The sequence below is a fragment of the Odocoileus virginianus genome, chromosome 31, assembly GCF_023699985.2.
Source record: "Odocoileus virginianus isolate 20LAN1187 ecotype Illinois chromosome 31, Ovbor_1.2, whole genome shotgun sequence".
Lineage (NCBI taxonomy): Eukaryota > Metazoa > Chordata > Mammalia > Artiodactyla > Cervidae > Odocoileus > Odocoileus virginianus.
In genome coordinates, this window is record NC_069704.1 from 27,324,408 (window position 1) to 27,340,665 (window position 16,258).

Consider the following 16,258-nt stretch of genomic DNA (forward strand, 5'->3'; position numbering starts at 1 on the left):
AATCTGCCTGCTGTGCAGGAGACCTGAGTTCTATCCCTGGAAGATCCCCTGGATAAGGGAATGGCTACCCACTCCAGTATTCTTGCCTGGATAATTCCATGGGCAGAGGAGCGTGGAGGGCTATAATCCATGGGGTCACAAAATCTGTAAATAGCAGTGTATGGACTCAAACATCTTTCATCTTTCCAAAATTAGAGTGGCTTTATTTGAAGTACTTGAATTTGTTTTCCTTTTTATTTTTAGAGGATGAACAATCAATATATTCGTCGAGAAGTCTTCTGCTGTGAAACCTGTCATGAGCTCAAAAGCTTCTGGGAGAAGGAAATTAGCAAACAGACCTGTTACCGGGAGCTGGAGGAAGATCGTCAGGGAAAGAGTGCCCTGAGAAAGTACGTGAATTGTTTTTTCACTGTTTTACAAGGGAGATTTCCCCAGAAATATACCAGATGTGAAGATGGAGAAGCTGAATTATTTTCATTACCTACTGTCCTAATTATGCAAATGTTGGATGCGATACTGTTAGGTCAGTGCAAGCCACAAATCGAAAGGAGAATAAGGCTTAGAAGGAAGGTTTTATTATATTCACAGCTTTCAGAGAGAGTATCGCTGCATACCATTCAGTGCCACAGGGGAAGCACCAGGTTTTGGCCAGGTGACAGAAGATGAAAGCAAGGGGAAAGTCTAAGTCAGAGCCTTTATTGGTGTTTCCAAGGAAAAGACAAGTCAAGGCAGAGTAAACAGCTTAGGATTGGCTAGTTTGAAAAATGCCCAGGGGTTTTGGGATTTATGGGTGATCTCTAGTTGTCTTGTGCTTGTCCGGGCCCTGGGATGGTATAGGGCAGAAGAAATATGGCCTTATGTATGATAGAGATATAAGGAGGTGGTAGGGGCCACAGACTCAGGATTGGTTGACATGCAAAAGAAAGGGCTAGCCCTGGGAAGGGCAGCCTTTCTGTGGCCATCAAGCTTTCTAAGATGTCAAAATATCATAAAATATAGAAAATTACAGACATGATTTATTCATCTACTCATGCCACCATCTATATCAGGATTTCTCAACCGTTTAGCATTACTGACATTTAGGGCCTTATAATTCTTTGTTAGTGGAGTGTCTGTCCTGTGCTTTGTAAGAAGTTCAGCAGTATCCCTCAAAACATTAGATGTTGGTAGGATTCCTTTCCCCCATTGTGACAACAAAAATTATCTTCCAACATTGCCAAATGTCCCCTGGAGGACAAAGTCGCCCCTGACTGAGAACCAGTGATATAGATATGAACAAGCTTTTTTTGGTATAAACAAAATTGAGTTTCTGTTATTTATATCTTAATGAACTGAAAAAACCTCTTCCTCACCCTGCCTCTGTTGCAGTCCCCAGGACACAAGGTTACACTGACTTTCAGAGTTAGATCAACAGATGTGTATAAGTGTGAAAGATCCCACCTTTGAGATCCCACATATTAAGATCTGGGGTGGGGAGGATAACATGGTCTTCCCTTCACTGGCAGTTGAACTTGTTTTAGCTAAAAGAGTCTGCCGAGAGGGGAACATTTATTTGTGTGAGAAGACATGTGTCACATGTGTCAACATTGCTCTGACAAGGCCAGCACTTGCCCTCACATGTGCAGTGCCTTGGAGCAGACAGATAAGCTCAGCTTTTCAGGGACTGTCTGGGTTCTCCATCACTGAAATGGGAAGAGCCCAGCCAAGCTGTCTGTTTGCTAAGATGCTCATTCACAAGTGTAATGGCATCTGTGTTTTGAGGGACAATGAGGCATGTGCCTCCATGTTTCTGAGTATGCTGAGCTAAAAACACATATAATTCACATGTATTGTGTTGCACCAACATTAACTTCTTAAAACCCTTCTTCAGCTCCTAAGGGGAAATAGCCGCTCAGTACCCAGAGAAATTAAAATCAAATGTCAGAATATTTGTTTATATATTGCTAGTGTAACCATACAGTTTGAAACTTTGTCCTAGAATAATTATCTTCCAGTATACACTTGACCAGACCAATGAATGGCAATAAACACTTGGGTTCCTATTCAGCCCCCTGGGTTATGACTTTCCAAAATGCATATATGTAAGTGACAAACACACACTTTAAAAAAACTTTTACCCTCCATTTAAAAAAGTGGCAAATTCAAGCCACTGTGCAATCAAAAAATGTTTTAAATGAAAATGGTAGAAGACAAAAATCTCAACAACAAAAAAAAAATCTCAAAAATTTTCACCAATGCCAGAGCCAATAATGCCTTCTGTTGCCTAGTTGAGCTAACCAGCAAGACCTTGTGCCAAATCTGGGTAGAGTGGAAACAGATGTTTTACCATGGACATGCTTATTAGCTCATGCCTATGGGTTCACTGATGGAGAGGAATGCAGCCAGAGCTGCGGAGAATCCATTTACCCTGGGAACACATGTGAGTTGAGGAGGTCCTGGAGATGAGATCACAAGGCAAAATGGGTGGTCTCAGAACTAGAAATCCTCTTACTCTCTCTGAGTCTGGCTACAAAGAAGCAACAGCAGGTGTCAGTCCCCTGGAGAAGTAGAAAACGGGTTTGAAATAACTGTTGAGGCAATCTGAGAGAAGTCAAGCATGCTGTGGGAATAATGAACAAATCTCCTAGTGTGTTGGGACAGTCCAGGTGTATGTATATCATTTTGTTATCATCATGTATTATGCTCCCTTTTATTTTCCAAAGTATCTCAATTTAGATGATAACTTACATCTAATTTACTAAGTCTAAATAACCAGGCTGAAACTATACTTGGGTAACTGTATAATACTTATATGAAAAAAATAATGTTTTAATGCAATAAGTATGACCTTCAAAATTCTTCTTCAGAATTTATCAGAACTCACAATGTCAATATACATTAAATCCGGTTGACTTGTGTAACAAGAGGTGTTTATTAGTCCTCACCCCAAGACCATTCACCTTCCTCTGTTTTGATTCCTGCTTATCAGTTATGTCAACTATGCTGTGGTTTGGGGTTCTTCCTACCCAGTCATTTCTTCCTTCCTCACCCCACCGCCCAGCCCCTGCTTTATTTTCCATAGGTAATTCCTTCAATTATGCTTCTTGGAGGACCCAAACTGACACATTTTTTTGGGCCTAGCGAGCACGTGATAGAAAAACACTAATTATGTGCCCAACTGATCTCTGATTCTTAGAATTCTAGTTTAAGATTCACCAGCCCCTTCACCAAACCCTGCTTTCTAGTCAAAACCCATACTAATCAAGCAGAATTTGTATTCCTAGATATTAATTACAATTCCTCCACAAATCATATGGATCTAGAACAATAAATAGTAGGTATTATTTGGTCTCCATTTGAAAAGTGAGGTCAATATTTCTAGACTTAAGGGACAAAAGTTCTCTTCAAGCTTTAATGTCTGTTTATTCTTCTACTGTGTCTGACTCTGTATGCCAATTTTTAAGTATTATCTTTTTCATATTGACCTTTCTTACTACAGACTAAAAGGTCCATATACATACTGCCATTCACCCATATGTGTTCATTTGGGTCCTCCAAGAAGCAGAGGGCAAGATGAAGTTAGATGAGTGTGAGATTTATTGGGGGAAGCTCCTGTGAGAGAAAAATGGGAAGCAAGTTATTCTGTGCTGGTAAATATTTAACAACTACTTCTCTGTGGAGTATATATATATGTGTATATATATACACACCACACTCAACATTCAGAAAACTAAGACCATGGCATCTGGTCCCATCACTTCATGGCAAATAGATGGGGAAACAATGGAAACAGTGACAGACTTTATTTTATGGGGCTCCAAAATCACTGCAGATGGTGACTGCAGCCATGAAATTAAAAGACACTTGCTCCTTGGAAGAAAAGTTATGACCAACCTAGATAGCATATTATGAAGTAGAAACATCACTTTGCCAATAAAGGTCTGTCTAGTCAAAGCTTTTGTTTGTTTTTCTAGTATTGAGCTTCATGAGCTGCTTGTATATTTTGGAAATTAGTTCTTCGGCAGTTGTTTCATTTGCTATTATTTTCTCCCATTCTGAGAGCTGTCTTTTCACTTTGTTTATAGTTTCCTTCATAGTAAAAAGGCTTTTAAGTTTAATTAGGTGCCATTTATTTATTTTTGTTTTTATTTCCATTAGTTTATTTTTCTGGGCTCCAAAATCACTGCAGATGGTGATTGCAACCATGAAATTAAAAGACCTTACTCCTTGGAAGGAAATTTATGACCAACTTAGACAGTATATTAAAAAGCAGAGACATTACTTTGCCAACAAAGGTCTGTCTAGTCAAAGCTATGGTTTTTCCAGTAGTCATGTATGGATGTGAGAGTTAGACCATAAAGAAAGGTGAGTGCCAAAGAATTGATGCTTTTGAACCATGGTGTTGGAGAAGACTCTTGAGAGTCCCTTGGACTACAAGGAGATCCAACCAGTCCATCCTAAAGGAAATAAGTCCTGAATATTCATTGGAAGGTCTGATGCTGAAGCTGAAACTCCAATACTTTGGCCACCTCATGGGAAGAGCTGAGTCATTTGAAAAGACCCTATTGCTGGGAATGATTGAAGGCAGGAGAAGAAGGGGACGACAGAGGATGAGATGGTTGGATGGCATCACCGACTCAATGGACATGAGTTTGGGTAAGCTCCGGGGGTTGGTGATGGACAGGGAAGCCTGGTGTGCTGCAGTCCATGGGATCACAAAGAGTTGGACATGACTGACTGACTGAACTGAACTGAACTGATATATATACACTTATATGTACATAAGTTTATTATAAATTTTACTGATATAAAGATGTGTAACACAAATCTTTACAAACCATAAGAAAACATACAATGCTTTTTCTTACACATTTCATATAGCTAACTGATTCTCATAGCATCTTTCTATTGGCATTTGCTAACCTTTGTGTCTATAGTCCACCTGTGATTGCAATTCAGCTATGATTTGATGAAATCAGACAAACAATAAATGCTTAATATTTTCAGCTTTCTGGGTCATATGCTCTTGTGTTGCAACTATTGAATTCTGCTACTGTGTGAAAGTAGTCACAGGCAGTATGTCAACAAATGGGCAGGGCTATATTCTGATAAAAGTTTATTTACAAAAACAGGCAGTTGGCCAGCTGGATCTCTGAGCAACACATTTTCATGCTCGCCACACAAAGGAAAAGTTAAAACCCCTTTAATTAATGATGAACCTACATGATACTGGGGCTTCGCAGGTGGCACAGTGGTAAAGAATCTACCTGCCAATGCAGAAGACTCCAGAGACACAGTTTCAATCCTTGGGTTGGGGAGATCCCTTTGATAAGGAAATGGCAACCCTCTCCAGGGGATCTTCCTGATCCAGGAATGGAACTGGGGTCTCCTGCATTGCAGGTGGATTCTTTACCAACTGAGTTACCAGGGAAGTCCATGTGTAAGGTCAGTTCAGTTCAGTTCAGTTCAGTTGCTCAGTCGTGTCCGACTCTTTGCAACCCCATGAATCGCAGCACGTCAGGCTTCCCTGTCCATCACCAACTCCCGGAGTTTACTCAAACTCATCCCCATCAGTCGGTGATGCCATCCGGCCATCACATGCCCACTAATGGAAAAGCATCAGCTACAAGTTTTATCTCCCCTTTCAAACTGGAAAATTATATATTTGTGTCATTCATTCTATTTAAAGTTGAAGCATAATGAGGATGATAACCAATGTCTTTACAGTATTCCCTCATGTCCCTAATTCTCTTGATATTTCAACTTTCAATCCTCAGTTGCTAATGTGCTTAAGCAACAACTACCACCAACCAACAGGCCAACATTCCAAATTCTTTCCATTCTCTCTTGAGCCCATAATTGAGCAGACTTTTAAGTAAGAATTTTCCTGGAGACAGTTTGGTAATAGATGCCTAGAGCTTTCAAAATATTTATACCCTCAGACTTCCCTGGTGGTCCAATGGTTAAGAATCTCCCTGCCAATACAGGGGACCATGGGTTTGATCCCTGGTCTGGGAAGATTTCACATGCTTTCACAACTACTGAGTCCACACCCTACAACTATAGAAGACTGCATGCCTTAGAGTCCATGCTCCTGCAACAAGGGAGACCACTGCGATGAGACTAGACAGTAGCCCCTACTAGACACAACCAGAGAAAGCCTGAGCACAGCACTGATGACCCAGTGCAGTCAAAAATAAAAACAAATTAAAAAAAATTACACCCTCTTGTTATTCACCTCTGGGAATCTCTTCAATGAAAGTAGACTAGTATATAGAGTATTAGATATTATCATATTCATTTTAGCATTATTTACAAGACTGAAGAGTAAAACTGAATCCAAGTTTTTTTTATTCTTTATTATATATTCTAATTTATCCATAATAATTATGCACTGCTTTAGCACTGTTATGAATTGTGCCTCTCACCCTGCAGATTTGTATGTGGAAGTCCTAACCCCCAGTCCTATCTCAGAACATGACTGTATTTGGAGATAGGGCCTTTAAAAAAGGTGAGAGTTAAAATGAGGCCTTTTATGGTAGTTCCCAGTCCAATCTAACTGTTGTCCTGATAAGAAGAGGTTTGATACACAAAGGGACACCAAGAATGCACAAACACAGAGAAAAGGCCATGTGAGGATGGATTAAGAAGGCCACCTGCATGCAAAGGAAAGAGGCCTTGGGAGAAATCAAACCTGCTGATACCTTCATCTCAAGCTTCCATCCTCTAAAACTATGAGACAATAAATGTCTGTTGTTTAAGCCAAACAGTCTGTGTTATTTTTTCATGGCTGCCCTAGTAAATGAATAAAAGCATTTATCCAACTTAAGAAACTAACCAAGTGTATACCTTGGATAACCAGTGTCCTTCTCAGTTAGGCTCCTTGACATGCTCTCCAGAGAAAATAGCCATCAACAATTTCTCATATATGTCTCCCCAAAACTTTAGTTTTAATAAGCAAATAAATATGTGTGCTGTATTTCTATGCAAAATGGGACCTATACAATCTTCACTATTCTGCAACTTCCTTTGTTAACTTTTTCTATCTTGAAAGTTTTTCTATATTAACATTTTCAGTTCTTCTTTAATGTCTTCTACTGTAATGACATGACAATCAATTTAACCAATCACCTTGAAGGACGTTTAAGTTGTTTTTCGTTTTGGGACTTTTCAGTTAATGTTGCAATAAGAATAGTTATACATACGTTTTTCATACATGGATAATATTATGGGATAAGTTCATAGAAATTAAGATGTTTTGTCAAAGGATAAATGTTTAAAATATTGACAACTATTGCTCTCTTGTCTTGCAAAGAGGTTGTTTTAGTTTAAACTTCCACTCAAACGTGGGAATGCCAAATTTTACTGTCACTCATACTGTGTGTTGTCAAACTTTTAATCACTTTTAATCTAGCAGGTGAAAATGGCATCTCACTGTTTTAAACTGAATTTAATTAATTACAAGTTTGGTTGAGATCTTTTCATATGCATAGGAACTAGCTGGATTTTTTTTTTTAACTTTCTGTAGATGTTTATTCTACTTCATGTAACAAAGCTATGAAGTTCCATGTTTAACTGTACAGTGATATACTTTCCAATATAAAATACAATTTTCAGAAATTTCTATCAAGTAAACCTAAAGAAATACACTTGCTTTTTTACATTTGGTTGTATTTAAATTAGAAAATTTTTGTTTTACATGTTAAAAAAAAAACCTTCACATCACATTAGTTGAGATCTTTTCATATGCATAGGAACTAGCTGGATGTTTTTTTCTAAGGAAACTATATTTATATATGTATAGCCTGTGCTTGTTAGATTATAGACTTTCTTCTTCTTAATTGATTTAAATGTCTGCATTTCTTTTCTTTTTGTGTACAGATCTATGAGTCTGGCAAATGCTCAGAATCATATAATCACCACAGTCAAAATATAGAATAATTCCATCACTCTGAAAAAAAGCCCTTATGCTTCTGCTTTGGGTCAACCTCTGTGCCAATTTCCAGTCCATAGCAACCACTGATCTATTCTACTTCACTATAGTTTTGCCTTTTCCAGAATGTCATTAATGAATTATACAGTATGTAGTCTTTTATGTCTGGTTCTTTTCATTTAGCACAATGTATTTGGGATTTCTTCTTCTTGTGTGTATCAATTGTGTGTATCCATTCCTTCTCATTGATGAATACTTTTCTATGGTAGGAATGTATCATAACTTGGTGATCCACTCCCCCACTGAAGTACACTTAGGTTATTTCCAGGTTTTGGTGACTATAAATAAAGTGCTATAAGCATTCACATACATATTTTTATGTGAACATTAATTTCTATTTGTCTTGAGTAAACTCTCAGGATTTAGATTACTGTGTTATATGGTTAACATACGGTTAACTGTGTAAGAAATCGTTTTACAAACTGACTGCATCATTTTGCATTTTAATAACAATGTAAGAAAATTCCAATTACTCAGAATCTTGACTAATGCTTGGTGTGAGTTTTTTTGTGAAAGTTTTTTTGGTTTGGTGGGTGAAGGTTGAATTTTAGTTTTGCCAGGGGAGGTGGGGAGAGATAGAGTTGGCTTTGTTTTTGTTTTGGTCTTTCTGTCAAGTGAGTGATACCTCATCGTGGTTTTAATTTGTATTTTCCTAATTATATTGAGCATCTTTTATCTGTTTATTTGCCACTCATCCTAATTATGTTGAGCATATCTTATGGGTTTATTTGCCACTCATATAACTTCTTTAGAAAAATGGCTGTTCAAATATTTTATCTGTTATATTATTTTCTTATTATTGAGTTTGAAATATTATATTGTCTAGAAACAAGTCCTTATCAGACATGTTAAGTGCAAATATTGTTAATGGCTTGTCTTTTATTCTCTTCACAGTATCTTTCACAGAGTAAATATTTTAATTTTGATTAAGTCCCAAATTTTCTCTTCTTTTATGAAACATGCTTTTTTGTGTTCTATACAAGAATTTTTTCCTGATCCCAAGATCATTAAGATATTATTTTTTGACTTTGTTGTTGAAGCTTTAGTCTTACTTACCTTCAAGTCTATCGTCCATTTTTAGTTAATTTTGTATGAGATGTGGAGTGTGGGTCAAGGGTCATGTTGTTTTTAATATGGATGTGTAATGTTCCAGTACCATTTTTTTTTAAAACTATCCTTCGTGCCAGGTGGCTCAGTGGTAAAGAACCTGCCTGCCAATGCAGGAGATGTGAGTTTGATCCTTGGGTTGGGAAGATCCCTTGGAGGAGGAAATGACAACCCACTCCAGTATTATTGCTGGGAAAATCCCATGGACAGAGGAGCCTGGTGAGCTACCGTCCACAGGGTCAAAAAGAGATGAACATAACTGAGTGACTCAGCACTCACACATTCTTCTTCCACTGAGTTGTCTTTGTCCCTGATCAAAAATCAATTGTCTGTGTATTTATATCTATACTCTATATTGTGTTCTATGATCCATTTGTTCCTTCCCTGATGCTACACTGTCTTGATGATGGTAGCTTTATCTTAAGCCTCATAAGTCACATAGTATATATCCTCCAGCTTTCTTCTACTTTAAAATTGTTTTGCTAATCAACTTCTTTTGCCTTTGCATATAAAATTTAGAATCAGCTTGTTGATAGCTACAGAAAAGTCCTGCTGGGATTTTGATTGATATTACACTGAATCCACATATGGATTTTGGAAGGAGTAAATTTTGGAGAAAACTACACATTCATAGACTGTTCACTACTCTTATTAATTATTTTCTTTATTAATTTGTAAAAAACCATTTGTTTCTCTTAAAAATATTCTTCAGAAGAAAATAAACTTCATTGGACCAGTAGATGTGGAAACAAATGCAATAACCATGAATATTGTTTCTTCTCCTCAGGCTCAGAGAAGAATGGAAGCAGAGACTGGAGAAGAGGCTGAGGATGTTGGACAATCCTGATGGGAAGGAAAAGCAGGCAAACACTGTGGGCTGAGAGCTTCCTGCTTCATCCACTTCAAAGATAACAAACCAGCAAGGGCACTTTTCTAGGAGAAAAACTAACACCCAAGTTATGTTGACTTACTCAGCAGGACGCTCTTTATTTGCTCTCCCATTTGTGAAGGGATTTACATGTGAAACCTCCCCTAGTGCTAATGGGACTCTTTATCCATCTCAATCCTCCCTGTCACAGAGGACAGGATGACCGCCAATGGGATACGAAGCTTGGGGTATCTAATATAAAAATCTCTTGGAATTAGCACTTCCAAGTTTCAAAGATCCACGTAATGTAATTTATTTCCATATTTTCTTCTCATTTTGAAATCTGAATATTTTATTCAAGCTTACCAGGGGCAATTACTGTTTGGGAACCTGGCTTCCCTAAGTATTCTGGAAAAACAGAGTCATATAATCTTTTTTCCCTGTCCCCACCCCCCTTTTTTAAATGAAGACAGAAATGCTACTACTAATAGAAAGAAGGCTAAATAAATTATTCTTATAAAAAGAATAATTTTTAACATTATGGTTTGAAAATGAACTGAACTAAATTATTTTCTCCTCATACAAATTTTTATAAACTTTTAAGTAGAAGCATGCAGTGAAAGCAGGATAATGTTAATAAACTTGGTTGTTGTGTCCTCAGTGGTGTGTGTCCTGTGTTAACTCCCTCATGCCTGTCATGGTTAGTTCTCTGATGCTCTAGCTAGTGTCAGCTCCAGCTGCCTTTAGACACATTTTGGAATTTAAAGTCACTTTCACAGAAGCCTCCTCTTGGGCCCAGACATGATCATGGTCACAGATCAGGAGGGATTCTGTCAGTCACAGGAACTAGGGCTCCTCCAGTCCTCTACCCAGGGATTCCTCACTGCGGACAAGAGCAGTGTGAAAAGCCCCAGCCAGCCAAAGAGCCCAGATGGCCAGAGGGACCCAGAGAATGACACGCACAGTGTTGGGGAGGGTATCCCAGCACTCACAGATGCTATGGGGTGGCATAAACTTCTGCCACTGTAGAACTAAAAGAGATTCTATGGCTAAGGGGGTCACAGGGTGGCAAGAGGGCTAGAGAGGTGATTCCACAATCCCTCAGTTATGAGATCCAGAGTACAATGCTCAAATCCTTGCTATAGGCTCTTATCCAATTCAGATACAACTAAGTGAAGTAAAAGTCGCTCAGTTGTGTCTGACACTGTGGCCCCATGGACTGTACAGGCCATGTAATTCTCTAGGCCAGAGTACTGGAGTGGGTCGCCTTTCTCTTCTCAAGGGGATCTTCCCAACCCGGGGATTGAACCGAGGTCTCCCACATTGCAGGCGGATTCTTTACCAGCTGAGCCACAAGGGAAGCCCAAGAACACTGGAGTGGGTAGCCTATCCCTTCTCCAGCGGATCTTCCCAACCCAGTATCTCCTGCCTTGCAGGCAGATTCTTTACCGACTGAGCTATCAGGGAAGCCCAGATACAACTAATAAGCAGTAAATTACAGCTGGGAAAATTTGAGCAAAGTTTGGGGAAAGAGGCTAATAATAAAATGAAAATTTAGTAAGGACAGAGAGCCAGGGGAATAAATATCAGAATCCCTAACCACTTTGGAGGGTCAGAGAAAGCCCCTTGAGACACTGATGTTTAAGCTGAGGCCTATAAAAATGAGTAAGAGTCATGCAGAAGAAAAGAAACAGCATGGAAGAAGAACTAAAAGGAGCAGCAGGACTGCAGGGTAGAGGAGGACTGAGGGACCTGGGAAGTGATGAACCGGGAAATGTGTGTCTATAACACAGGATGAAGTGGGCAACTATTTTATAGGAGGGTGGAGATGTGAGCAGGGACCTCGGGAACCCAAGCTAAAGATTCTGTATTGATCCACAGGGAATTAGGAAGCCCTTGACAGGTAGTGAAATGAACAGATTAGATTTGCATTTTTAATTTTTTCAAATTTTGTGTATACATATATATGTGTGTCTAATTTTATAGAGGTGCATAAATATACATGCTGATATGATTTTATTACAGTTTTTAAGTTCAGTTCAGTTGCTCAGTCGTGTCCGACTCTTTGCGACCCCATGAATCACAGCACGCCAGTCCTCCCTGTGCATCACCAACTCCTGGTGTTCACTAAAACCCATGCCCATTGAGTCGGTGATGCCATCCAGCCACCTCATCCTCTGTCATCCCCTTCTCCTCCTGCCTTCAATCCCTCCCAGCATCAGGGTCTTTTCCAGTGAGTCAAGTCTTCGCATGGGGTGGCCAAAGTATTGGAGTTTCAGCTTCAGCATCAGTCCTTCCAATGAACACCCAGGACTGATCTCCTTTAGGATGGACTGGTTGGATCTCCTTGCAGTCCAAGGGACTCTTAAGAGTCTCCTCCAACACCACAGTTCAAAAGCATCAATTCTTCAGTGCTCAGCTTTCTTTATAGTCCAACTCTCACATCCATACATGACTACTGGTAAAACCATAGCTTTGACTAGACGGACCTTTGTTGGCAAAGTAATGTCTCTGCTTTTTAATTTCTTTTCTTTTCTTTTTTTTTTATTAGTTGGAGGCTGATTACTTTACATCATTACAGTAGTTTTTGTTATACATTGAAATGAATTAGCCATGGATTTACATGTATTCCCCATCCCAGTCCCCCCTCCCACCTCCCTCTCCACCCGATCCCTCTGGGTCTTCCCAGTGGGCTATCTAGGTTGGTCATAACTGTCCTTCCAAGGAGTAAGTGTCTTTTAATTTCATGGCTGCAGTCACCATCTGCAGTGAATTTGGAGCCCCAAAAATAAAGTCTGACACTGTTTCCACTGTTTCCCCATCTATTTCCCATGAAGTGATGGGACCAGACACCATGATCTTAGTTTTCTGAATGTTGAGCTTTAAGCCACCTTTTTCACTCTCCTCTTTTACTTTCATCAAGAGGCTTTTTAGTTCCCCTTCACTTTCTGCCATAAGGGTGGTGTCATCTGCATATCTGAGGTTATTGATATTTCTCCTGGCAATCTTGATTCCAGCTTGTGCCCAGCGTTTCTCATGATGTACTCTGTTCCTCATCAGGGAGAGAAAAAAAGAGTCCAGTACGTGTAGATAGACACATAGGTAGACTCAAAGAGAGAGTCATGCCCTTGTGATAGTTTGTCATTTATATGAGTCATTTCTTCCAGGTTCCCTTTGGCCAGTTATTCTGCACACTGGTTCTGAGTCTGCATTTGACATATCTCAGGATGCTTCTGTGTGTGCACACACATCTCTCAGCCAAGATGGATTCCAGGGAAGAGGACTACAGGTAGCTTGGCATCACTCCCCTTTTTACTTCCAAGGAGTTTCCTAGTCGGAAGATCTTCCTGACTTTGAGAATGAGAAATACGTGGTCTCTTATCTTTTATCTTGGCAGGCCCAGCCTCCTCTCTAGATTGTCCTGCTATTGATATTTTGGAGTTCCTGTCCACAGGGAATGAACTCCAATTGCTCACACTGGGGAATGCATCTACCTTCTGCCTCAGTCAGAATCATCTAGAAAACTTTTATTAAAGTTTATGGATCCCTGGACTCCACCCCCTAATTAGAGATCCTAATTTTGTTGGTCTAGTATGGCGCTCAGGAATTATTGCATTTTCATTTGAACGACTCAGGAGATTCTGATGCTTAGCCAGACTTGGGAATGGCTTCTCCCGAGGGCACAGGATTGAGTGGAGAGAGACATACAAAACTGAACCAGTCAGCAAGGTGTACCCTAGGTCTCTAAAACTTGGTCATCCGGAACAGCTGAAACTTTGTACCATCTTTCCATTTCCTCCAGGCTCCAGCCCCTGGCCACCACTGTGGTGAATAATGTGTATTGTGTATCTGAAATTTGCTAAAAGAGTAGACTTTAATTGTTCTCAGCATACATCAGTTCAGCTCAGTTCAGTTGCTCAGTTGTGTCCGACTCTTTGCGACCCCACGAATCGCAGCACGCCAGGCCTCCCTGTCCGTCACCAACTCCCGGAGTTTACTCAAACTCATGTCCATCGAGTCGGTGATGCCATCCAGCCATCTCATCCTCTGTCGTCCCCTTCTCCTCCTGCCCCCAATCCCTCCCAGCATCAGGGTCTTTTCCAGTAAGTCAGCTCTTCGCATGAGGTGGCCAAAGTATTGGAGTTTCAGCTTCAGCATCAGTCCTTCCAATGACCATCCCAGGACTGATCTCCTTTAGGATGGACTGGTTGGATCTCCTTGCAGTCCAAGGAACTCTCAAGAGTCTTCTCCAAGCATACATACAGATACAAAATAAGGTAACTGAGATGATGGAAATGTTAATTAGCTTGGCTGTGGTAATCATTTCACAAAATATATGTGTATCAAATCATTATGTTGTATATCTTAAATACATATAATATGTCAACTTTATTTCAGGATAGAGGGATGGAAACTGAATCAACATGGTAAGGCCACAAGAAAGGCATAAGGATCCAGCTTGAAAGAAGCATGGAGGTCTCACAGAGAGGTTGAGATCAGGCCTTCAAGGATGGGGAACAGCATTCCTGAGGAATGAGCTGAGATTTTAGCTGGAGAGATGCCTTGGGGTTAAATGAGGAGGCCCTTAAAATGCTGGCTAAGGAGCTGATGAGTCTCCAAAGTTGATGAGTCTCCAATGGCAATGGAGACTCATCAAAGGTTTTTGAGCAGGGCAGTAACTTGCTAAGAACTTGTCTTAGTGACTGATAAAACAATCCTGGCAGCGGTGTGGAAAATGCACTCCACAGATGCTAGGGATTGTCTTTATTAAAACTATGTTTATCCAAATAATTTGATTTGGAAAGTGTACCCTTTATGAGATCTCCACTTCATTCAAGGTGAGTGAAAGTACAAATAAGAATGTGGTCCTAAGTGATAAACTATAGAGACCAAAGCATGACTAATTTGCCTTATGCTTTGACTTAAAACAAACACCTTTAAACATACAGTTTTTTATTTCAAAATTAATTAGCACATTTCCTTTAATTACCCTGTGTCATGTGATGTATTACATGAAACATAAACTGAATATGGTAAAATCTTGAATTTCACCAGATTAGGGATGAACACCACTCAAAAAGACTTTACTGGGAAAAAAAAAAAAAAAGGCTTTACTGAATTTAAACCACAGCTTCACTTATGATTGACAAGTAGCTATAAAAGGTCTTCTTGTCTTTGGACAAACAATTTAGTATCAGTGATAGAAGAAATGAAGGCAGAAATTATCTCTTTTCACAAAGCAATTAAGTGGTAAAATTGTGAAGAGCTCTCAACATCCAGATCAGTGCCGAAGCTCTCAGACTGACTATTTTTTGGTGCAGACTACCTGAAATATGTGTCCAGCCAGTAGACAACATGGAACATAAAGGCTTTGCTACCGGAGACATGGGGGATGGGAGTGGAGTGGGGAGTGGACACTGCTTAAAAAGATTTACTGTCCTACATGTTCAGATAAGATGAGCTTAGTGACCTTCGGATAAATCAAAGGATTGTTTGTAACGCTGGGCCACCTCCCCACAAAACACCATGAGCACTGAAGCACAGTTGAAGTGCAGGTGAGGAGCAAGGCCTTCCCCAGAGGAAGACCATGACGAACAGGGTACCTTGACGTGACAGGAGAGGGTACATTAGGAATGAGGCCAATTGTTTAAACATTGTTTATTTGGGGTTGATACCAAAATATGTTATAGTTCCTCCCACAAGGGACATTCTCTTGTCTTCAGATACTTCCTTGACGCCCAGGGTGTCACTCTAGTGCAATAAATACAGGCTGGCTCCTTAAAAGTCCGCCCATCCTCAGGGAGGTGGTATAACTCCCGAGAAGCCCTGCATGAAAGAGGACTCCTTCACCTGATCCCAACTGGTAATGAGTGTTTCCAGTCTTTTCTCACAACCAATATCTCCTGCTATGTGATAGTCAGACAAGTGATGGTAAAAGGCTTTTAAAAATGCTTCATAGGGAGGGGGGACTGGGATGGGGAATACATGTAAATCCATGGCTAATTCATTTCAATGTATGACAAAAACTACTGTAATGATGTAAAGTAATTAGCCTCCAACTAATAAAAATAAATGGAAAATAAATAAATAAATAAAGTTTTCACATTAAAAAAAATGCTTCATAGATGTGTATAAGTATTTATGTGCATGCGTACATGCTCAGTCACTCAGTTCAGGCATTCAGTCATGTCTGGCTCTTTGTGATCCCAAGGACTGTAACCCGCCAGGTTCCTCTGTCCACGGAATTTTCTAGTGAAGAATGCTGGAGTCAGTTGTCATTTCCTACTCAAGAGGATCTTCCCAACCCAGGG

General features: G+C 39.8%; 1 protein-coding gene across 2 annotated transcripts in view; it reads left to right on the forward strand.

Moving 5' to 3' along the window:
* FAM240B (family with sequence similarity 240 member B) overlaps positions 1 to 10,578 on the forward strand; it is a 144,792-nt gene extending 134,214 nt beyond the window's left edge. For both annotated transcript variants that reach the window (XM_070459473.1, XM_070459472.1), the window contains exons 3-4: positions 244 to 389; positions 9,867 to 10,578. In XM_070459473.1, the coding sequence (XP_070315574.1) occupies positions 247 to 389; positions 9,867 to 9,960 (237 nt within the window). In that variant the 5' untranslated portion in view covers positions 244 to 246 and the 3' untranslated portion in view covers positions 9,961 to 10,578. The remainder of the gene's footprint in view (positions 1 to 243; positions 390 to 9,866) is intronic.
* Positions 10,579 to 16,258: the final 5,680 nt, after the last annotated feature.